The sequence below is a fragment of the Diabrotica undecimpunctata genome, chromosome 6 (genome assembly GCF_040954645.1).
Source record: "Diabrotica undecimpunctata isolate CICGRU chromosome 6, icDiaUnde3, whole genome shotgun sequence".
Lineage (NCBI taxonomy): Eukaryota > Metazoa > Arthropoda > Insecta > Coleoptera > Chrysomelidae > Diabrotica > Diabrotica undecimpunctata.
Window position 1 is genome coordinate 2819953 of NC_092808.1, and position 25517 is coordinate 2845469.

Genomic DNA, 25517 nt, shown 5'->3' on the forward strand with positions numbered 1-25517 from the left:
TTTGCGCGTTCTATACCTTTCCCTGCTTCAGACGGTATCTGGTCTAGTCTGAGGGACCTATGTGTCTTGAGTGCATCTAATGTCTCGACTTATTCATCTATTGTAAAGGGAACGGCATTTCTCCACACTCCGTGCGATTTGCAGGACGGAAAAAGCTCTCGTATTACCTCAAGCTATTGGTTTAGGGGCATTTCGTATGTGGGGTACGCATGGAACTATTTCATTGTGATCCTATATCCTTGACCACAGATGTCCTTGCTCATCACATAGTACTCTCCAATGTTTTCTTTTTACTGTACAAATTTTTCTGTAGTTCTCTGCTCTGCCCCTTTCCCTCGTTGTCCTTCTCCTCATGGCTATGCATTCATCTCTGAGCTCTTCCATGTCCACACTGTAATAAATAATGCTTCACTTATGGTATCGTATGGTATATTTATTTAAAACACAGTAGATACTCATGATTTAGTTTATTAGTTATCTAAGTACAATACTAGATAGTACTCAGTTGACGTTGACAATATTAACCTCGACCATTCTCTTGATTCTTCATTCTTAACAATAATGATAATGCTAATAATCCCGTGATTTCCAGCTATTTAACACACGTGAGTTTGTTATTATAATACGTTTGTTATTTGTTAATTGATACACGTTATTTAATAATCTTTCGACTACATTGCAAATTTCACTAGGTCAGAGTGCGTTCTCGTTACAACGATATTTTCAATGTCGTAAACAAATAACATATTTTCGCAAATGTGTGTCATGTTATTAAAAAGATTACTTGAATCTGATGCTTAATTAAATCCCGTTACAACACTTTACCCTTATGGCATCCTGCTCACCTCTCGACGATCTATTCTACTGCTTTCTACAACTTCTTTTATGACTCATCCCAGGTTTTCCACAGTGGACGTTTGACATTGTATCATACCTACTCTCAATTTAATGGGTTTCTCATATGTCTTCTAGTCATTCCTATCGCCGCATCCGACTCCGGATGTTCCTGAACCTTATTAGTAGTTCCTGTTCCGGTTATCAAGAATCCGATGTACCGATATTCGGTTCGGGTATAGTCTGGCAAGACTGACCAATCTTTTATTTTTGCTGCTACTCCCTCTGTAGTCATGGTAACATCGATGTACGTACCCGTACCTCTCCTCACGAATGTGGGTACCACCAAATCCAAAGTGCCCACCCCTACTCCGTCGCTTTTACGTTGAAATCTCCCAGCATCACGCATTTTCTTCTCATACACATCACCTTTTTCATGATCTTATCCGTCTTTCTCTCATAATCATTTATCGTTATATTAGGAGGAAGATAGTAGCACACTAGCTGCAATTCCTCCATCCGGACAATCCTATAGCCTTCCTTTGGTCTTTATTTCATATACACGCAGCTTCCTATTACAGATTCGTACATCGACTCTTTCAGTCGCATCCGCAATCCAGCCCCCCTTCTTAACCGATATTGGGTTTGGCTCTGACGTAATCAGTATGTCTATGTTTTTTTTTCGCGGCAGCAGCCTTGGCCAGATGGTGGGACAATCTACCCTTTCACACATTTGTTTGGAGTATCTTCAACTTCCGACTTGTGTTTCCTGTGTTTGCCATCTCTTTACCTCAGACTTGACTATTTCTCGGTCTTTATACACTAAAGTCTAGTGTACCTATTCTTAACCAGATGGGTAAACCTAAGAAAACTCCTCGAGTCAATTACAATTGAGACATATCGTTTCTTTCTTGCACTCAATCTTTCAGCCAAATGACCCTTGTTACCACATCGGAAGCAGCATACTCTTCTGTTTTAGTCCTTGCAGTTCCATTGTCTGTGTATAAAAGCAAGGCATGTCCTGCATCTGAGTAAGTCTGTTCTTGTTTATACCACCCGACAAGATGTAAAGTTCACTCATATCCTTTTTATATTAAGAACTTTTTTAAAAGCATCTTCGTCGATATCTATTATGGCGATCTTCATACCTTTTGCGTCGCCTCGTGTTTCTGTCAAGTCTTTGAGTACGTAACAGGCCTGCTTTTTGCCTGCCGCTTCCTCTACTGCTTTCTTGATCACTTCTGCCGTAGTGTCGGATGGGATTTCCTGCACTAAGATTGACTTTTTGACAGTGCCCCCTTTTACCACTACTCTGGACATGCATACTTGTCTGCTTTATTATTTTGATGTCCACATCTTTCCTTCCTGCCAGATTTTCTCCATTAGGTCTACGAACTACTTTTCTTTAGTTTTATTTATTATGACCACTCCCTTTTGTTTTCTTGGTTTTATGGCGGTCCATCCTCTTCTTACTCTTTTTCCTACTAGCGTGATGGTCACATCTTTTCCTATTGAAGCCCATTCTAGTATTCTTCTTGTTGTTTCTATTGTAATTCTTCCTAGTTCTTGCATCTTTTGTACTAACTTTTTACTGGCATAAAAGAGCTTCATGATTTCTGGTTCTCCTTTTCTATTTAGGTATCCATTCCCTATTCATATGTGCAGAGATTGTCACTCCCTTGGTACCCAAACCACCTTCCTCATCCACTTTCGCTGGAGCAATTGGCAAATCTGGGTATATAGTCCTTACTTTTTTCATGGCTTGATTCTCCTCTGCGTTTTTTGTAACGAAGACTGCCACGTCCCTGTTGTTTCGGAAAGATCCCTTTCTTGATCTACTTCCTTCTTAATTCCCAGTTTAGTATTCGGTACCGCTATTATGAGTTTTCCCATTGCCGTAACGCTTTTCTGGAGATATCCTAACTTTGATTTATTGTCGGTGGATTGTGCCTCTCTCTTCGGGCTTGAGTTATCAGAAATTAATCGTTCCTTTTTCTTTTTTCTGTTCTTTGACCTCTGTGTTTGCTACTGATCAGAGCTTTTGGTATCTGAGTTATTTGCTTTATCTTATTCTACTTCTATTTTTATGTTTTCTTTTTCTTGGTCTTCTCTCTCTTCTTTCTTTCATCTTCTGCCTCCTTTCTTTTCCTTTATTTATATGTTTTAGTGGATTGTTGTTCCAGATATTGATTTAAGGTTTTTGACAAAGATCTCTTACTGTTTATTTTTGTTGCAAATACATTTTTAAATTCTTTTTCTTGACATAGAATTATTAAGTTTTTTGTCTTGAGAGATTTTCAAAAAGAAAGCTTCCGTTACAATAATTTATAGAGAACGATGATGATCATAACAGTAAACACAAAGTTTTTGTGATATTGCAATTATATAAATATAACATAATCATATTTCTATAAATATTTTACATTGTCTGAAACATTTACCCTGTCAGGTGTATATTCAAATTTAAACACAAAGATACACCATTTTAATACGCTTCCACAACATATAATAAATAAAATTCAAATAAACTTCTTTAAAAAATTATTTTCAAACCATCCCTTGTTTTACTTCTTGTTTAATTAAATTTACCGTTTATTTCGTTGCCTTTGGTAGCGAAACCAATTAAAATTGGCGGATCTTTTTAATAATTGTGTGAGCTCCGGGCAATGTTTTCGTAAGATTCCTGTGGATAAGCTTTTATCTGTTTTATATAATTATTATATGTTAATTTTTGTTCGTCGGTTCATTGTTACAGCAGAATTATAATACAGTAAACAAAATTATAAATAGGCACAACGCGAGCAAAAAAATTTAGTGTTGTTGAAACGCTGGAAGGTGGCCCAGGCTTGCAGCGGAAGAGTCAGAGTTAAGAAAGTATGACATATACTTAAAGATAGGTATATTGCAGATCAATTTTTGTTTTATTGTTGATATTCTACTACGAAAACAGTTAATTAATATTTAAATGGGAATAAGCCACAATTAAAGGTTAAAATACATTTATTGACGTTTCAATTTCCACTTCGGAAATCGTTCTCAAAATACAAACATTAGTAAATTAAACAAATTTTGTTTTTGTTACGTAGTGAAAAATTCTTCTAATAATTTAATTTTATCTGACTCATCTATACTGACAATTCAGACATACATTATACATTTTAAAGTAGACGACTTTAAAATGATATTGCCAATATTGTTGAGTTGCGTTCCTGGGACGACTTTACTTATAAGATAGTTCATTCGATTACATGAAATCAACTTTAACGTGAGAATATCCGTCAGAAAAAATCATAACATGTAATTCGTCTTTAAAAACACAAATACATGCCATGATGACAGTAAATTTCTCCCGTTAGTGATTCCATAGTAAATTATGAGGGAAACACCAGGAAAAAACCTCATAATACTTGTTAACAATGAACAAGAAAGGACAAAGAATTGCATTTATAAAATACCTTGTGAATGCGATCAGTTTTATTTAGGTGAAACATCAAGGCCATTAAATGTTAGAATAAGTGAACATCAATCCTATATTAAAAATAGAGAATTTGATAGATCTCAAATATGTAAACATGCATGGGATAATGAACATAGGGTTCAATGGAATGATTCAAATATAGTCCTAAAAGAAACTGATAGTAAAAAGAGAAAAATCAAAGAAGCGGCTCTAATTATGCTAAATGAGACCAATTGCGTCGCGAATTCCTCGGCAGAATGTAGTAGGATCTGGTTACCCATATTGAAAGAGGAAGTTATTAAAAGGAAAATACCAGTATTGGTAAGTCAGTAACATATAGAGAATACATCATTTATATTTTTTAAATAACAAACATATAAAATCGGAATTTGGTATTTATTGAAGGTAAACTAAATGCAAGATCAAATACTTACCATGTCGGGATAGTATTATGAGGTTTTTTCCTGATTTTTCCCTCATAATTTACTATGGAATCACTAACGGGAGAATTTTACTGTCATCATGGCATGTATTTGTCTTTTTAAAGACGAATTACATGTTATGATTTTTTCTGACGGATATTCTCACGTTAAAGTTGATTTCATGTAATCGAATGAACTATCTTATAAGTAAAGTCGTCCCAGGAACGCAACTCAACAATATTGGCAATATCATTTTAAAGTCGTCTACTTTAAAATGTATAATGTATGTCTGAATTGTCAGTATAGATGAGTCAGATAAAATTAAATTATTAGTAGAATTTTTCACTAAGTAACAAAAACAAAATTTGTTTAATTTACTAATGTTTGTATTTTGAGAACGATTTCCGAAGTGGAAATTGAAACGTCAATAAATGTATTTTAACCTTTAATTGTGGCTTATTCCCATTTAAATATTAATTAATTTAAAATTCCACAAGAAAATAGCTTCAGAATAAATGTATTTTAACCTTTAAGTGTGGCTTATTCCCATTTAAATATTAATTAATTTAAAATGCCACAAGAAAATAGCTTCAGAACAATACGAAAACAGTTGTATAAATCATTTTCAGAAAGCATTTTTTATATAGGGGATAGGTATTGTGGATTTTTATTTAGAAATCAACATCCATCAATAGTCCAATCGTCAGAGATTTGACCTTGAACAATTACACGAACAAGCTAAATTTTGCTAAGAATGTCAAATTCAAAACCTCCATAAAGATGCAAAAAAGTTTATCACTTTTATCCTAGGCTTCCCCTTAAAACGCCCCATCTTAGAGGGAAAAACAGATAAAATCGATTTACCAAAAATCTGTACGCCTTGGTAAAAATAGTGTACAAAAGCTACACTCTTTAGTTTTAAAATGCATTTTGATTTATGTCAGAATAACATTCTGATCAAAAGATATCGAATTTTTACCGTCGAGTTGATAAAAATTTGCTTTAAAATCATTCAAAATCGCCTTTAAAAGTGCTATTAAACATTTTTGTTAAAAATCATCTCAGCTACATTTTTTATTTGGAACATTTTTTTCTAGAGCGTCCAGATATTTGGTAAAATCCCTAGGGAAAGGAGTGGTAAACTTTTTGCATCTTTTAATGTTTCGCAAAATTGACATTCTCAGCAAAATTTAGCTTGTTTGTAGGCTTCATATTTTCTTTTATTGCATTCTTGCTTTCATCATCAAATCAATGATTTTTATGGGCACAAGTTTTTCTTCCTATTTTATCTTTTAGTGCTTCAATGGTATCCTTTATTCCAACCTGTAGGAGTCTATATCTTTTTGGCTTTCTTTATTTACATTTTAATTCCTTGGCCTGTTGGTAATGCTTTCTGAGTGCCATTGTACAACTGTTGCTTCCCAGATTTTGCACATTCCATTTCTTTCTAGCAATTTTATTTTCTTTGCTAGTGTTTCATTTAAATCGGTGTTATGAAAAACATTTTTGTCGAAAGTATAGTCGAAAAGAAGACGTGATAGCTACGCGACGAGAAGACGAATTGACAGTGGACAGACGAGAAAGAAATCAAAGTTGACATGGCAGTTAAAAGCCGCCATCTTGTGACGTGTATCTTTGTTACGATACAGTGTTATGAAAAACCTTGTATATTACGTTAATATAAAGCTTACAGCTACCTCCTATTTTTGAAAATAATTTTTTGGCAAATCCTACATTAACATATATAAAGGACTTTGTAACCAACGTTCAGTATTGCTGTTTATGTGTGGTGTTAACTAAATATAACTCTTAAATACGAAACAAAACTCGCCATAGAAAATTAATCTCTTGAAATAAAAGCAAATATCATTTCCCCATGTTCTGAACTTTAAAATGTAAATCTTGAGCGAATCTTGTTATATGTAGTAGTTAGTAAGAAACCTTTAAATTTGTTGATGTAAATCTAAGAAAACAGAAAAACTTTTGCTTAGAAGGTATACACAATCAATCATTAAGATACATTAAGGTACATATTTTACACAATATAATGAAACTTATGATTTTATTTTTTTTAGGAATATACAAAAATAACATCTTAAAAAATTATAATGAATAAAATAGTTTAAGTGATTAAAAATTATCGTTATTCGACCGTTGAGTGATACAAATTTTACTCTAACATGAATAAGTATAAATGAGAAAAATCTCCTAGAGAAAATACATATATTCTTGCGTCTATTCGAAGGCAACATACCCGAACAATGGAACACTGCTAAAACAATACTAATACACAAAAAGGGAGACACCACAGACCTGAAAAATTATCGACCAATATCACTTCTTTCAAAACTTTACAAAATTTTTACAAAGAATATTACAAATAGGTTAACTGGATGTCAAGGTAAGCAAAGAAAATCAGATTACCGAAATAAGCAGACGTGTAAAAATGGGATAGGCAGCATTCGGAAGACCCTCATATGTACTTAAAAATAAAAATATACCTCAAAGACTGCGAACCAAAGTGTTTAATTCCTGTATCCTACCTGTACTTTCTGTTGCAATCGACATGTTTGGTTTTGGAGGTTTTGGCCATATCCCACCGCGCTGGCCAGACGGGTTGGTGGGGTAGAAGAATGTGTCTTGTCCACCATTGTAACCGAAGTTAGACGCCTACTCAGTTCAGCCAACACCCCTCGGAAACGATGGGTCAGCACCACTCATTCTTAATGGAATTACATTTTCTTAATTTCGGGTGTTACAGTTATATCGCTGATACTCGGTCGTCAGAGCCTCGTTGGTGATAACAGGGTTCACTAACGTGAAGGTGAGGTTGACATTTGAGTAGGAGAGGCTGTTTGGGACGCATCACTAATAATAAACCAATAAACCCCCACAGAGGAGATGGGTTGATGACATTAAAAGAATAGCCGAAACAAATTGGAAATATGTTGCTCAGGATAGAGACCGATGGAAGGAGTTGGGAGAGGCCTATGTCCAAACATGAACGACAGAAGGCTAAGAAAGAGAAGAAGACCTGTACTTACATATGGAGCTCAAACCTGGACATTCACTAAAATAAACATCACTCAATAACCATAAAACCAGTGAAGACATTCGTAATAAAACAAAAGTAAATGATGCTATAAAACAGGCAGTTAATCTGACATGGAAATGGGCTGGACATAACGAACGTCTTAAGGATGACCGATGGAATAAAGAAATCGGGTATTGGCGGCCATTTGAAGCCAAAAGACGTAAATGAATTACTAAAATAATATAGAGCAGCAATGACAGAACAGCTAACAACATTAATTATTAAAATTATAAAACACGATGAAATACCAGAAAAATAAAGAACGACAGAACTAATTCTACTATTTAAAAAAGGATAAAAAAAACAGCCAGAAAACGACACCCTACTATCTTAAAACATACAACTAAAATTTTACAAGTGCTAATAAATCAGAAGATAAGTTTAGCAGATGAACAACAGGGTTTTCTTAGTGGAAGATCGTGTACAGTTATGTACAGATGCAATATTCGTTTTAAAGCAAATTACTAGAGTATAATAGACCAGCATTGCTGTGTCTGATTGACCTAAAGAAAGCGTTTGACAGAGTAAGACTCAAAGATGTAATCCATCTTCTGTATAATAAAGAAGTTCCCCTAAATATTAAAAAAACTATCGAAAATATCTACCAAAACAACAAAATGAAAATCAGAATAGATGGATAACTTACAGATCCTATAAAAATCGACAACGGCATAAGCTAGAGTATTCAATGAGCCCCATGCTCTTCAATTTAATTATGGTCGAAATCATCAAAAGCGTTAACAAAGAAAGAAGATACAGAATGGTAAACAAATAAATAAAAATACTCTGTTACGCAGACAACGGAATATTGATGGCCCAAGATGAAGATAGTTTGCAAAAACTGGTCCAAGAGCAAAAGAATTTAATATGACAATCTCATCTCGGAAAACTAAAACAATAGAAGAAAATTTAACGTACAGTGTATAAATGGATGGATACAAGATAGAAAAAGAATGGAATAACCATATAAGCAGAATGGAGGAGACCTTTGTCGTCAAAATGGCAAGAGATAGGTCATCAATTGGCAGAAGACGCATCAGACAACCGAGCAAAATATGGAGTGACAATCTTCCGTTTGGTTAATTAAATTAATCCGTCAATAAACCAGCAGAATTGTTTATAAAGAGGAAAACGAAGAAGATATCCTTTTTATCTTTTATAATCCTTTTTTAATCTTTCAATCTAAATTTTTCTTCATCAGATTCTGATAGTTCTCTTTTTATGGTTTTTTTTTATTGCTTTGTTAACGAAAAATATTTTGATGGATTTTAAACTACTTATCCAACTTTTCCTAAGACATTTTATTTAGTCATCTCTTCTCGTTAGATCTAATCACGCACTTACGATGATATATTAACAAAACGCCCTGAAAATTCATAAATTGAGCCCGATTCAATTAATCATAGTAATTCAATATTCATCCCAAAATACGCCGTAATTGGATCAACTACAATTTTAACTTAGTAAATTAGTTAAGGAAATTTAGCGATTAATTGATATACACCAACGCTTTAATACGACTTAGTGTACTTTCAAAAACTTTGCTTCAACTTGAGTAACAGTTTAGTCTTTAAAAATAATTAAAGCCTAAGAAATATGAGTTTTGGTCATTCCTTTTACTACACTTTTTTGGTAATTGAAGGGAGTGTATGTAAAACACTTACAAAATGGACAAGATTTTTTGGCTTCTCCACCCTGCAAAAGGTTTGTGTACAACAAGGGGTGTACATATGTCAAATTATGAATATAATTTCAGTGTGTGAAGACTGTATTACATAGGGCTGGTTCAAAATAATTATAAGAGGTAGGAAAGGGTTAGACAGATTATAGCAAATTAAGTTTATACAAAGTCTTACCAATACTGTTGCTACGAACACATTCGCGGTATTTGTAGGCTTTCACTGGTCTTTACAGTTTGCTTTACACGTGCCTCGCGGTACTAACACTGAGATCACGAGATAGAGCACATTTGCGTCTGTATACGATTTAAAAGAGGATTCGTGGCATTTTTTGAGTAATTATAAGCGGGAAAAAGAGAGAATGTCTGTTGCTAGCGGCTGTCAACAGTAGAGAGAATACGTCTGTTACTAGCGATAGTCAACAGGGAAGCGAGAGTATATCTGCTCCTAACGATACTCAACAGAGAATAGAGGTATGTCTGCTGCTAGCGAAACTCAGCAGGCGAGAGAGAATCCTTTCCTTTTCTTTTTTGAAACTGTCTGTATTTCTACAGGAGTGGGGTTCAACTCGAAGTAGAAAGGGTTGGAGCAGGATAATGATTATAAAATTATGGTAGAATGAGAGTATTTAGTACAGCAAAAAAATGAAATAATTTTTCGCATTTGAAAAACTTAGGATTACATATGTTGTTTATTGATTTTAAACAAGCATATGGCTCAATAAATCTAACATGAACGAACGCCATGAGAATATTACAAGTACCAGAAAAGCTTATAAGGCTAGTGAGAATGACGCTTAGGAACACGATAAATGAGGTAACAATGGAAGGAAACTTTTCAAAACAGTTCACAATGAATAGAGGTTTAAAACAAAGGGATTCGCTATCAACGAATTTATTTAAACTAGTATTAGAACAAATCGTAATAAGATAAAATATAAGCACCAACAGGACTATTTTCAATAGCAGAGAACAGTGCATAGCGTTCGCGGATGATGTATTAATACTAGCGAGAACAAATAAAAAACAACAAAGAAGCGAAAAGATGCGGATTAATAATAAACCAAACAAAAACGCAATATATGACAATGAGAGGAGACATAACAAATAATAACAAATATATTAAAATAAAAGGACCAAAGACTGTCTATAGTTTTGAAAAAGTGTCAGAATTTAAATACTTAAAAGCAAAAATGTGTCAAGAACAGCTAAACTGCGAGTTTACGAGACAATAATTGGACTCAAAGTGATGTATGCCAGTGGAACGTGGATTATGAAACAGCAGGAAGAAAAGAAAGTAGAGATCTAAGAAAGAAAGCTGCTCAGAAAAATCTTCGGAGAAATAAAGACGACAGGGAATATATGGAAAAGACGAATGAATAAAGCAATAATGAGGATGTATGGAAAACTGGCAATTACGGCAAAAATACGAGCCCAAAGATCTAGATGGATTGGTCACATTACACCTATGCCAGAGAATCGAAATGTTAAAATAATACTGAAGGGAGAAGAAATGGGGAAAAAAGAAGAGGACGTCCAAAGAAGAAGTGGTTAGAAGCAGTAAAGCAAGACTTGTCAGAAATAGGTGTGAGAAATTGAGAAATTGGAAAGAGAAAGCAAGGGACCGAAAAAAATAGATGGAAAAGTTTTTATAAGTCAGAGAGCTACAAAGTCTGTAGCGCTATATATATATATATATATATATATATATATATATATATATATATATATATATATATATATATATATATATATATATATATATATTAAATTATGTTCTGTTGTGATTTGTATCATTTTTTCGAATTTAAAATTTTACGCAAGTTCCCTATTGGTAGCACTGATAAAGAGACAGGTGACACATATTATAATCTCCTCTGTAGCAACTTCCACCTTTTATTTTCATATGTATTCTTATACTTATCCTCTCACACGTACTAGTACACAGATATTTTTCAAGTTACATAGTTTTTTTTTCCTTGTTCTATTTCAAAATATGAAAATCACCATTTTTTTGTATAAAAATGCGGATGTAGAAAGAATGTCTTGGTTTGCAATTTGGTATATAAAAATTATACAGAGTCCAATTGCACTAATATGGAGAACTATGAAGAAAATCAATTATCTGATGTAGAAGAAGATGGGGAAGATAATAAATTTAAATAATAGGATTATTTGTTAACCATCTTTTTTTTTAACCCAAGTTCATCCTGGGTATCAGATACTTTAGCGACCATCGCCGTCATAATATTTGTGATCAGCAACCTGAAAAAACCCCAAATAAAAACTTTTTCCTAATTTTAAATAAAAATAAATAAATAAAACTTGAGGAGACAGGATCCACCCTGGACACTACGTAGATCGAGGACCATCGTCTTTATCATGGTCGTGTTCAGCGACCCCGAAAAGTCCCTAGTAAAAAAATGGAATTTTTTCCTGTCGATATTTCAACTTTCTCGAATTGAATGCAAAAAGTTGCATAGCGATTCATCTTGCTGTGGAAATTAGTACTTCTTTGCCTCGCCTATAAATAGTTCTCCTACATATACAATAAAACCAAAAGCTTCCAAATTTATTATAGTGTGAATATTTTAGTCCACATTTGTTTTGAATGTTTTCATAAAGACAATACCATCAGATATGCTTCAAATCAAAATATTATAAATCTATATCAAAATATGCAATCGATTTCGAACATATTTAGCCAATAAATTAGAAACGATATTTATATTAAATGTTTGAGTAAGTTTTTGCAGGAATTAGGTCGATGGGTAGAACGGCCAGACGACACGCAGGTAAAACAACATCGAAATACCTACACATGATTAACAAACTACACAGCCACAAAAGGATGTATTTCAATGTATGCCCGAATTAGTACAGATTATTGTTTTTGATTACAAAATTATTGCCAGAAGATAGAAAAGTCTTTAAATTTTATTGTAAAATTTTTTCTATGTATAATTTCGTCTAAAATAATTATTTAACAAATATAGCCCGATCAAATAAAATATTGGTAGACAAAGATCGATATCTAGATGTAATTAAGTTTGTATCATGTTGTTATATGTCACTGACATATTTTAACTTTTCAAATTTCATTTAAATAATATTTATAGTCCTATCAGAGATCTAAGAGAGTAATTAATATATATTATCGATAAGTGTCTACCGCAAGGTGTGTGTTTAAAAGCCGGTCTTTACCATTGTCTACTAAAGTTATAATAGTTCACATATTTACATACATTCACATATTTACAAAACTTTATCATTTCTAAATAGAGTACAACAAAAAGAACATAGGCAAAAATATTTTAGAAAATTATTTTCAAAATTAATTGAAGTGTGTCTAAAAGCTGGTTTTATACCGTTATCAACTGAATTTAAAAATAATTACATAATTAACGTATACATAGAAAGTTTACCATTTATAAATACAATTCAAAAAGCACTTACATTTAAAAAAAAATTACATGGACAAGTCAGTTTCACTATCACTGTCGTTATCTAGATCTATAATAATTGTTTCTTTGAGCAACCTATCTGAATTTTTCCAGCTGTCATTGGTTATTTTTTTCATTTCTAATTTATTTAGAGGAACCACAGATGAGTTTAAAGTAAGCCAAACATTACTTCTCCTTACCGATGCTTTCAGCTCATGCCATATTGTTTTCTGATGAAAAATGATTTTAAAGTTTCAAGTAATTGTTTTTTAGAATAATTATCTTCATAATATATATCATTTTCCAGCATATATTCCTGGATTCTAAGTTTGGTGTCATTAGAACATGGAACTTTATTCAGCCTACGACTGTGGTAGCTGGCATTGTCCATCACAATTACACTATTTGGTGCTATATTTGGCAATAACTTCTTAATAAGTTCTTAAATAATAAGTTTTTAAATAATTCTGAAGTGGCGTTATCATGATAGTCGACAAATGTTTTTGCATGACAAGGCTAAAGCATTAGGTTAGGTTCAATCACAAAATAAAAAATAACGAATCTTTTTTTTTTTTTTAAATTCTGGGTATATATGAAATATGTCCTTTTGTGTTTGGTAACAAAAAATATCCTCAAGCGACTACTCTAAGACGACTTCTACAACAAATGCTACAGTAGTACGTCCTTGGAGTACTTGCTCTATCTTCTCGCCTATCGCCAGCATATTTTGCATGATGTCTTAAATATTTGATGTCTGTAAAGGTGTTGTATATTGAATGTTGTGATGTGTTGCATTATTGTATATATTAATTTTGATGTTGTATTCGGTTTCTTTCTGTAGTCTTACAGAAAAAGTTTACAGCGAGTCTAAAATAACTCTTTATTATCTTCATGAAACATTAAACGAAAAACACTAACAATGTTTTATGAAGACATTGTCTTATTTCTTGATAATAATTTCAGTATTTTGTACTAATTTTGTGTTTTGCGGTTTAGTTAAGTCAGCGCAAGGTTTGATTGCCAAAGACAAAAGCGGAACATCGGATCCTTACGTTACGGTCCAAGTAGGGAAGGTGAAGAAACGCACAAGAACCATGCCGCAAGAACTGAATCCGGTTTGGGACGAGAAGTTTTATTTGTAAGTATATAACTAAGGGAAATTAGATATAGGAACATTTTCTTTTCTTTCAATTTATATATCTTTGATACCAATAAAATAATCCGGTCAATTTAAATTTAGACATAAAAATAATGATCAAAAAACAAAAATTCCCGAAAAGCCAAATATTGATATTTTCTAATTCGCACTCAAATTCAGTAAGTTTTTCATCAAATAGTAGCGAACGTGCATTATATGTTCCTATATCAAGTGTCGTCTTAACTTTTTCCTGTCTTTGTTAATTTTTTGTTCCCCTAACCCAGAATCCATGGGACAGACTAATAATTTATCAGTGCAAGATTCTGGAAATAATTTCCTACTTGCCTGGGGTGTTTGCGTGTTTTCAGCTGACACTGTGAGGGTTAGTTAGCCTTTAATAGATGTATTTAGCCAGACATAATTCGCAGCAATTCTTTCTGCACTCACAAATGATCTAGTTCTAAAAATGAAAATAATTTATCAGTTTATAAAAACTATTTTATTTTACAGTGAATGTCACAATTCTTCTGACAGAATCAAAGTAAGAGTGTGGGACGAAGACAATGACTTGAAGAGCAAGCTGAGGCAGAAGTTAACAAGGGAGTCTGATGATTTCTTGGGTCAAACTATAATTGAGGTAATATTTAAGTAATAATAATAAGCAACAAAGCGTATTTTTTTCAGGAGACGATTTTTTCTTCTACCAACTTTTTGGCTAATACAATGAAACTGTTTAAATTATGATAAATTATATTATAACATGCAATATTTTGTCAGACATCATCATCATCATCATCAGTGGTGCTACAGCTCTAGTTGAGCCTTGACCTTCCCCAGTCTATTTCGCCAGTCGTTTGTGTTCATCGCCAACCGTTGCCAATTTGCCGCGCCGATTTTCCTTGCGTCCTCGTCCACACCGTCCCTCCATCTCAGTCGTGGTCTGCCTCTACTCCTATTTCCCACTGGGACCGATAATAGAGTTCGTCTGGGTGGGTAATTTTCATTTGCTCTTGACACATGTCCAGCCCATCTAAGCCTACCTATTTTTATGAAGGATATTACATCTCTACCATTTACTATTTTTTTATACTTCTCGTACAATTCGAAATTATATCTCATCTGTTGTGCTTTCATGTTCAAGGTAATTTTGATACCTTTCTAGAGCACGGGGCTCTTTCAAGAGTTTTAAATTGTAGCGAGTTCTTTTCCTTGCCCTTTTCTTTTTTTGCATTTGAGATTCTTGCTTTTATTTTTGCGCCTACTAAGAAGTGGTCTGAATCTATATTAGCTCCACGATAAGTACGTACATCCATTAGATTAGAGAAGTGCCTGGTTTCTATTAGGATGTGATCTATTTGATTTTTGGTTGTACCATCCGGCGACGTCCATGTTACTTTATGGATATTCTTATGGGGGAAGTAGGTACTTCCAACGACCATGCCCTTGGATGCTGCGAATCCTATTATTCTATTTCCATTGTCGTTGGTGACGTCATGGGCACTGCATTTTCCGATGTATGGACTATATATATTTTCTTTCTCTATTTTTGCATTAAGATCTCCAATTATGATCTTGATGTCGTTTCTGGGATTTTGTCAGACATAGTCTGTGTAAATTTTAGTTGAAAGTTGTTTCTTACAATAAACATGCCATAGTTTTAATGTATCAGATTTTTAAATGAATAATCATGATCATGAATAATGTACGTATCTTAACAAAAAAAAAGATTAATAAAAGCAAAAATCGACAAAGAAAAATAAAGTTTCGTAGGTATTAATGATCTGTATTACTGTGATCTTCTTCTTCAGTGTCTGCCAAATGTAGTAGGAATTTCACTTTTATAACTTAACTGTTCATATTCCTGCACGAGCTGCTGTAATAGGACGTGTTTCTGACATAGGTCTTTCTGCTATAAAACAATAAATAAAGTAAAAGTTTGTGATTTTTTAATCGCATTAGATAGAAATAGAACTTTTACTTTAAGGTTAGCTATCCTCAGAAATGGTGAAGTACCAGCTGACTTTTCTGTGGCCACACACATCCTAACTTATTGAATTTTTAAAACTAAAATCAAAACTAACAAAGAGTGTAATAAAGTTTAATCATCATCATCATTTGGCTCTACAACTCTATGTGAGTCTTTACCGTGTTTACTATTTCCCTCCATTGTTGTCGGTCCTGAGTAGCTATTTCCCAGTGTTGTATTCCCATTTTGCGTAGATACAGGCTACTGCTTCCTTCTATCTCTTTCTTGGGCGACCAACTGACCTTCTGCCATCGGGCCTTTCCCAGAATGTAGCGTTCAGGAGTCTTTCGTCACTCGATCTTAGTACGTGGCCCGCCCATCTTATTCGGTTTGCTTTAATGTAGCGTACTATGTTTTCATCTCCATATACTGTCTGGAGTAAAGAGAAATAAAAAGTAAACATGGAGATGATCAGACAAACTCAGAGAGCTATGGAACGACAGATGCTGGGTATCTTACTCAAAGGTCATAAAACCAATGAAAACATTCGTAATAGAACAAAAGTAAAAGATGCTGTCGAACAGGCAGCTAAAGTGAAATGGAAATGGGCTGGACATAACGAACGTCTTACGGATGGCCGATGGAATAAAGAATTGGCGGCCATATGAAGCCAAAAGACCACGAGGAAGACCGCAAATGCGTTGGAGTGATGATATTAAAAGAACTGCAGAACCAATGAGAATTAGGAGAGGCCTTTATTCGGCAATCCGAATAGAGAAAAGGGCTTAAAAAAATACTGTCTGGTGTTCATCATTGTGTCTTCTTCTCCATTCTCTTGTTGTCTCTTCTCTGCAAGGCCCATAGATAGACCGCACTATCTTTCTTTCCTTCTTCTTCTCATTGCGCCGTCTCCTTTCGAAGGTTGCCGATCCAAATGGCAATTGTAGTTTTGGAAACTGCTGCGCGAAAGATCTCTGCGGATGAGCGGTCGAACCATCTCCTCAGGTCTTTCAGCCACGAGTTCTGGCGTCTTCCTACTGATCTTTTGCCCTGTACTTTTCCTTCCAGTATAACTTGAAGTAATTCATATCTTTCGCCTCTCAGCACATGACCCAAGTATTGCATTTTCCTCTCTTTGATCTTTCTTTCCAGTACCAGTAATTTTGTCGTTTCCCGCTGGTTTAGAGTCCATGTCTCGCTTCCATACGTTATCGTGGGACAAATTATTGTCTTGTACACACATTTTTACTGGTATTGAGAGTATTTTTTATTTAAGTACGATCATTAATGAGTAATATGCCCTGTTTCCTGCAACGATCCTGGCTGCCATGTCCTTTTCATATTTATTGTCATATATTCATATTTATTTTCACATTTATTTCTTGTTTTTGATTCCAGTCCGGAAATAGTTTTCAAAAACACTATAATAAATTAAAAAATTGTTATAACTTATAAGATTCGTATTTTGATACAGCAGATAAGTTTGTTTTGCCTATCTCATGTGGAGTTAAAAACTTTATTTTATCTGAAAATAAAATACAGTTTAATAGATACTAAAAATAAACATAAATATATATTTAATTACTTACCCTTTTTAAATCCACATGAGATAGGCAAAACAAACTTATCTGCTGTATCAAAATACGTATCTTATGAGTTATAACAATTTTTTAATTTAATAAAGTGTTTTGAAAACTATTTCCGGATTTGAAGCAAAAACAAAAGCATGTACTTAATTGTCATTTTAAAATAATTAAATAATTTTTAAATGAAACTATACATTTATTATTTACTAAATTCCATGTGTTTATATAAAAACACTTTCAGTATTCTCGTTTTATCGGTGTCGTAAATAAAAACTGGTTACTTAATGTATCATGCCCACAAATTAGGTAATCAAATAACGATTATTGGTGCTAAATAACTTGTTTTCGACTGCACTGATAACAGCAACCAATCCGAGTATTTATAGGTAGTGCTGGTATTTATAAAAGAAAACCTTTGCAGGTAACTAATTGAAATACTAATACGGTACAGTGGGTGGATCAAATAAGCACAACTGTAGTACCGCCTATATTATTGAATTTGAATGAGAGATTGGTGTGATTTTAACCCTTGAGTAATCAAGTACATGCAAATTGCATGAACAGTCGGGTTGGATCTGTGAGACCCAGTTTTTATTTCACACAATACATTAGAAAAGATTAGAATAAAACTATTTATGTATCTCAGAGCTAAACTTCATTAACTCACAAAATTGAAATTTTACAGGAGAGCAGATTAAAAGAAATATAAAGAGTAAATTTTAAATAGAATTTTTATTTCTTTTTCTTCAAAGATGTGATAAACACCATTTGAGAGGTATAAATGATACTATATATTTCTGTATTTGTTATTTTTATAGCTCTTTTATTTTTTGAAAAAAACATGGAGTTAATACTGTTGAACATTATTATACTGAAACAATTATCATATTCGGGATAGGTATAATATAAGTTCTTCTTCTTCCTATGCCGTCCCCATTAACGGAGGTTGGCGAACACTCATTTCTAAAACTTTCTCTGTCTTTTGCAACGTGAAATAATTCGTCTACAGTCATGTTGGTCCAGTCTCGAATATTTCGCAGCCATGACTTCCTCTTTCTACCTATTCCCTTTTTGCCATCGACTCTACTCTGCATGATGACCTGCAGAAGACTATATTTATCATTTCTTAGTATGTCCAAGGTATGCAGTCTTGCGTACTTTTATTGTTCTCAACAATTTTTTATCTCGACCCACCCTTCTCAGCACTTCCTCATTGGTGACCCTAGCAGTCCATGGAATTCTCAACATTCTCCGGTATATCCAAAGTTCAAAGTCTTCGAGCTTCTTAACTATTTGCGCTTTTAACGTCCATGTTTCTACCCCATACAATAGTTGCGACCAGACGTAACATTCAACAAACCTCAATCTCAGCGCAGTATTCAAATTTTTGTCACAGAACAATTGCTTGAATTTTAAGAACGCTGCCCTTGCCATTTCTATTCGTACCCTAATCTCTTGGTCTGGATCTAATTCTGTGTTGATGTAAGCTCCCAGATATTTATATTTTGTCGCTCTCTCTCTATTTGCTGTCTACCAAGAGTTAGTTGTTCATTATTTATAGGACTCCTTGATACTATCATAAATTTGGTCTTATTTGTGTTGATGTCAAGTCCCATTTGAATGCATTCACTATTTATTGCATCTAGTAAAGTTAAAGTGGTAAAAAATGGTAAGTTAACACACGTGAATAAATAAGCTGGCGATAATACGATAAATAAAACAAAATTTAGTTAAGAACACTTCTTTTTATTTAATTAAATGAAATAAACAAGCCATATCTGTAAAACAAAATGACTAAACAAAATTAACGAAAAACGAAACTCAAAGGATCATGAGTGTTGTTCACTTCAAATTGTTTTGGAAAAATTTTTTAAATCCTCATCTACTTTATCGGAGTGGGATAAATTTTTATAAAAATTATGAAATTCACTTGGCACCGAGGTGAGCAAACTTTGCAGATGTGTGTATTTTTTGTAGATATCTCCTTTGGCTTATCGCGAATCACAGGCAGGACCGCAGAAAACACAACACGCCTAGTATTTCTGTCAAGATTAGCAGATTGGAATATTTCCGAATTAAAATTAGTTTTGAAAAAAGTAATCCTAAATTATCGCTGCGTACTTGCAAGTGTACAACATCTGACATGCGAAAGTCTGTATTTTGCTGAGTTTTTTATCTTATAATAAAAGGTGAACAGTTGCTGTTGTAAAGAGTCGTAAAGTCATTTAGTTCCATATTAATTACATTGAATGTTTTCACTGTCACTGTCCACTTCTAAATGGGTATGACCAAGTAACAAAAACTTGACATTTATAATTTTTATCTGTGAATACTTGTGAAATATCCAAAAGTAAAGCATGACCATTATCATATTTCTGTTCTGGGATGGGCAGGTATCGGACCACACAGTAATCTCTCTTACATTTTCATTTATAGCTCCACCCACCTCAAAAAGCTCGAAGCCATTTCGTTTGCTCCACGTCCAGACTTTGATTCATCCCACATCATGCAAGACGTAACATTGTCTGAAATCGTATAATTGTATGTCCATAACTTGAGCTTATAAAACCTCTGCTGGTTACTTAGAACAGGCGTTGGCGGACATTTCTGTAAATCCAGTGTCAATAATTATATTGTTTCCCCTTTTGTTGCTGCTCTTTCCTTATCAAGTCTTTTTAATTCATACCTGTTACTAGCCTCCGAATTCGATGTAGAATTGAACAGGCAAGAAACTCATTTCAAAAATTTAAGCCAATATCCAATAACTCAATAAATTTGGAAATCCGTGAAAAGTTTACAAGATGTTACGTGTGGTCTGTACTTTTGTATGGATGTGAAACTTGGACTTTAAACGCCGATATCATGAATACAATCGAGGCGTTTCAGATGTGGTTGTATCGAAGGATACTAAAAATTCCATGGACTAACAGAACCAGAAACGAAGAAGTTCTTCAAAGAATGGGACATCAACGAACTCTATTAAATATTATTAAGAGGCGTAAACTAGAATATCGTGGACATATAATCAGAGGACCAAGATATGAGTTCCTTCGGTTAATTCTCAACGGTAAAATCAAAGGAAAGAAATGGATAGGACGGAAGAAACTCTCTTGGTTGAGGAATTTGCGGCACTGGACAGGTTTGACAACGGACCAATTGCTACACGTAGCGCAAGACCGAGATCAGTATAACAATATTATAAACATGGTAGTCGCCGACGTTCCGTAGGGATATGGCACTCTAAGAAGAAGAACTAGCCTCCAAAAGATGTTGTTGATAATCTTGTTCAATATTTTCTTTTCCTTCAACCATATAAATTTTGGCCAAATTTAATGTGTCACATTCATCCCACGTGTCATTGTATGGAAGTTTAAATGAAAGATTAAATTCTGTGTTAAATATTTCAGAATACAGCCAAAGCTTAGCAATGTTTTCTTCGGGTGTATTGCGTTCCATTAACTCAGATCTGTATATCTCATACATTCTGGTAATATTTAGTTTACAACCAAGATATTTTTTTTAAGAACGCTCTCTAGAATAACGCGATTGTAGTTGGGAACTTGCTAATATGATCCCGAACACCTTGTTAGATGAATTCGGGAATTTTATTGACAGGCTCACATTTACCCCTTTGATCTGTATTAACTAGTCCACGTTCCTTTTTCTTCTCAAGAGCTGTTGTAACGAATGTCTCGGATATACTTAAGGTAGAAAGAAAGAATTTCTGACAAACTTTATACTTTACATGATTAAAATATAATAATAATGAATAACGCCTGGCAAACTCCCTCATGCCAGAGCGTGCTCCTGTTGTTTCTCGGATACGTCTCACTGGTACGCATTCTACCATTGCTGCTACAAATTTTTTTTTCATGTCGATGTTTTTATTAGGATCCCAAAATTCAGAATGTATGCAACGTCTTTGATCTTCAGTTATAGTTTTTGTGCACCTAACGCTACAGGTTTCTTTACATGAAGCTCCAAGTTGCTTCGATTGCAAAACTGTATTCTTGGTTTGGCATTTGTTACCACCGGCCACTTGTTTTTTTACGAACGTTCCGTTTCCAACGCAGAGGATACATAAACATATTTAAATGTTTCCCACAATTATTTTATGTTTAGTACATTTGTACATACATAAATAAAAAGTTAAATATATTTACCAAAACCGTAACTTTAACCCGCAATCGCAGACGCCTTAAAAACGGTACACTCTAAAAGACATATGGTAAATCTAACCACCACTATTTAAATTTACAAATTGTTTTCGTTTTCTTCGAAGTATTTTTTAACAAAAATTTAAAAGTGATATTTTAGTACTTTATACAGGGTGAGTCATAACTATTGGGGCATAGACTAAGGACAGGTTATTTGGACCAAAATATGGCTATTGGGCCAAATCTGCCTTAATTAAATGTTGCTAAGAAAAAAGATACAGGGTGTTAAAGTTAATTTTTGTTTTTGATTTTTTGCTAATAGTTTCCCTGTATGTTTATAAATTGCTATCAAAATTGGCACAGAGGCATAATCTTAGACAAGAAATAGTATTTTATTTACAATTCCACTATCAAATACCAAACTAATAAACAAAGTTGCAACTAACGTAAGGTTTCCGTTTTGACGATAAATCAAAACTAAACACATTTTAACTTAAAAGAAATCACAAAAACTCAAACTAAATGTTCTACATGGTCTCCTCCGATTTCTATGCCTTTTCTAATTCTTTTTATAATGGATTTTCGGACGTTAAAAAAAATATTATTCTGTCTCTTTATAAGATTAGCTGTATTTTGAATGTATCTCCAAAGTTCGTCTCGTGTATTAACTTCATTGGCATAAACTAAGGACTTCATATGTCCCCAAAAATAAAAATCTAGCGGGTTGTACTCAGGACTTCTTGGTGGCCATTGAAAATCACCGCCTCTGCCAATCCATCGTTTAGGAAATACGTCATTAAGATAATTTCTAAGAGCTAATGAAAAATGAGGTGGCGCTCCATTCTGCATAAACCACATTTTTCTTCTTACATCCAGTGACAGATCATCTAAAATATCACTAAGAGTATTTTCCAAAAAGAATAAATAAAATCTCCATTTAAATTCGGAGGAAGAACATAAGGCCCTAGTAGTTGGTCGCCTATAATGCCACACCAAATATTCCATTTAAACTCATGCTGAAAATGTCTAGCTTTAATAGCATGCGGGTTTTCTTCTTCCCAATAATGACTATTTCGCCAATTAAAAACCACTCGTCTGGTAAAAGTTGCTTCGTCGGTGAACATAATATTCTTAATAAAGTGTCTGTCATTGCGATGTTTATTCAGAATACGTTGGCAAAACTGTAACCATCGTGGAAGATCTGTTGGAAGTAAATTTTGAACAGGAGTGAAGTGATAAGGATGGAGGTTCTCTTTTTTTTAGAATTCTAACAATAGACGACTGACTTACTCCTGTTGCTGCTGATAGATGTCGTGAACTTATTTCAGGATTTTCATCTACTCGAACCAAAAGTTCATCTTCTTGATTAGGTGTGATTTGTTTCGGTCGACCACCCCGATTTTTAGTGTGAAATGACCCAGTTTCACCTAAACTACGATATAATCTTGCAAAAGTTTTGTGATTTGGTTGCCTTCTGTTTGCATATAACATTCCATACCTTCTGGCTGCCGAGCGACCGCAAAAATTTTCTTGTGCGTATACGCAAATCATATCTCGCATTTCTTCATTAGTAAAATGATTGTGGCGAGGCATTTTAATCAAAAAAAGTAATGATTACTTTTAAAAAATGCAACATTACACTTCACTGTCACATTAAAAATAATTTACTCTGAACAAATGACATTTACCAACAACAATTATCTGACAGGCCAAAGCGTACTTTTCATAAATGAAATAATATTTGGAATCCTTTTTTAAGACCCTAAGCAGTTCGACTGCTTTTTTCTCAGCAACATTTTATTAAGGGATATTTGGCCCGATAGCCATATTTTGCTCCAAATAACCTGTCCTTAGTCTATGTCCCAATAGATATGACTCACCCTCTATATCTACTTTGAATATAAATTATCCTTAACACGGTGGTATCTGTTTCAGAAAAAAATTATTAAACAAGTTAGCCAAAGAAATTTACGTTAAATATCAATATGCAAGAATATTATGTATTTAAAAAAAATGTAACAAAATATGCAAAACTATGAACAACGGGTTAATGACACATATATTTATTTTATAACTAAAATTTAGCAAAGTGTTAAACATTATGGAGAACACCAGTGCAGTTTATCGTGCTTTTTGCTACAACGAAAGGTTTTCTGCGAATTCCGGTAATCGTTTAGATGTGTAAGTTGTTTGAATGTACTCTATATTAAAGATTCTTGTTCGTTTTTGTTATATGATACTTAATTGCTATTTATGTGGGAATAAGCCTCATAATTGTGGCTTATTCCCATTTAAATAGTAATTACTTCAAATGCCACAAGAAAATAGTTTGTTCTATTTGTAGGTATATGTATTTTATTATTGATTCTCTTCTAGGTACGCACATTATCAGGTGAGATGGACGTCTGGTATAACTTAGAGAAACGAACTGATAAGTCAGCAGTATCTGGTGCTATTCGGCTTCACATATCGGTAGAGATTAAGGGAGAAGAAAAGGTAAATATAATAATTGTAAACATTATCTGGTCCATTGTACCTGTACCTTTTTGTATTAGTTCTTTAATAATTAGTTTCGTCGTAATACACTGGCATTTTTCCTTTCCATTCAACCAAAGTCTCCGTAAATATTTTATAACCGATTTTTTACATACCTATAGTTGGTATTTGTGTTGTAGGTGGCGCCTTATCACGTTCAGTACACCTGTCTTCACGAAAATCTCTTTCACTATTTATGCGAACAGAACAGCGGCGTGGTAACTCTACCGGAAGTGAAAGGGGACGATTCGTGGAAAGTTTATTTCCACGACGCGGCCGAGGAGATCGTGGACGAGTTTGCTATGAGATACGGGATTGAGTCGATCTATCAAGCCATGACGTAAGTTTAATATGTCTACAAAATATACGGTGTATTTTATATCGAAATTACTTAAAATGTTGGACGTATTATGTATATTCTTTATTATTTATTTTCAGTCATTTTCACTGCCTTTCAACAAAATATCTCTGCCCTGGAGTACCCGCCGTTATGAGTACTTTGCTAGCAAATATCAATGCCTACTACGCACATACGACAGCATTATCAGCTGTTTCGGCCAGTGATCGATTTGCTGCTTCCAACTTTGGCGTAAGTATATTTTTTAATTCTATAATATCAAATCAATAATTGTATATACTGTTAACCCCTTCCGCTCCAGGCCATTTTTTGAGGTAGGGAGTTGTATACCAGCAACAGTTATGATGTATAATAGAAGAGATATTTACCTATGAGGGCCAAACAAATGTTTGAAGCAATTTGAATTTATATGTCAATTTATAGTGTTTACCACAATATCCACATAAGGATATTTTCGTGTACCAGTATATCCACCCTTGGATATCAATTGTACTACCAAAATATCCACATCTCGATATCATTAAAATGTATCTATGTATTTAATTTATAAAGTCACGTCAAATATTAAAAAATAAAACATATATAAAAGAACAGTAAACAATTTAAATATACTCAGAAAAAAGCAAAAAATAAAAGAACATTATTTTTATTACTTACGAAAACTTTCAAAATGTTCCGCTGAGCAAAGTCCAGGTTTGTCCGGACAAACAATGTAACATGTTCTCGTTAGTTCACTCACTCTTTTTTCCAATTTCGTTTGGAAAATCGGCCATTGCATGCAACGGTTTCCCAGATGTAGTAGGTTAATTTTTTTTATCATTCATTTCTTGATATCCTTTACTATATTTC

At 33.7% G+C, this 25517-nt stretch overlaps 1 protein-coding gene across 1 annotated transcript in view; it reads left to right on the top strand.

Moving 5' to 3' along the window:
- Positions 1-25517, top strand: part of unc-13 — a 347574-nt gene that overhangs the window by 276692 nt on the left and 45365 nt on the right. The window contains exons 8-12 of the mRNA XM_072534612.1: positions 13925-14066; positions 14577-14703; positions 24152-24271; positions 24451-24650; positions 24749-24899. Coding sequence (XP_072390713.1) covers positions 13925-14066; positions 14577-14703; positions 24152-24271; positions 24451-24650; positions 24749-24899 — 740 coding nt within the window. The remainder of the gene's footprint in view (positions 1-13924; positions 14067-14576; positions 14704-24151; positions 24272-24450; positions 24651-24748; positions 24900-25517) is intronic.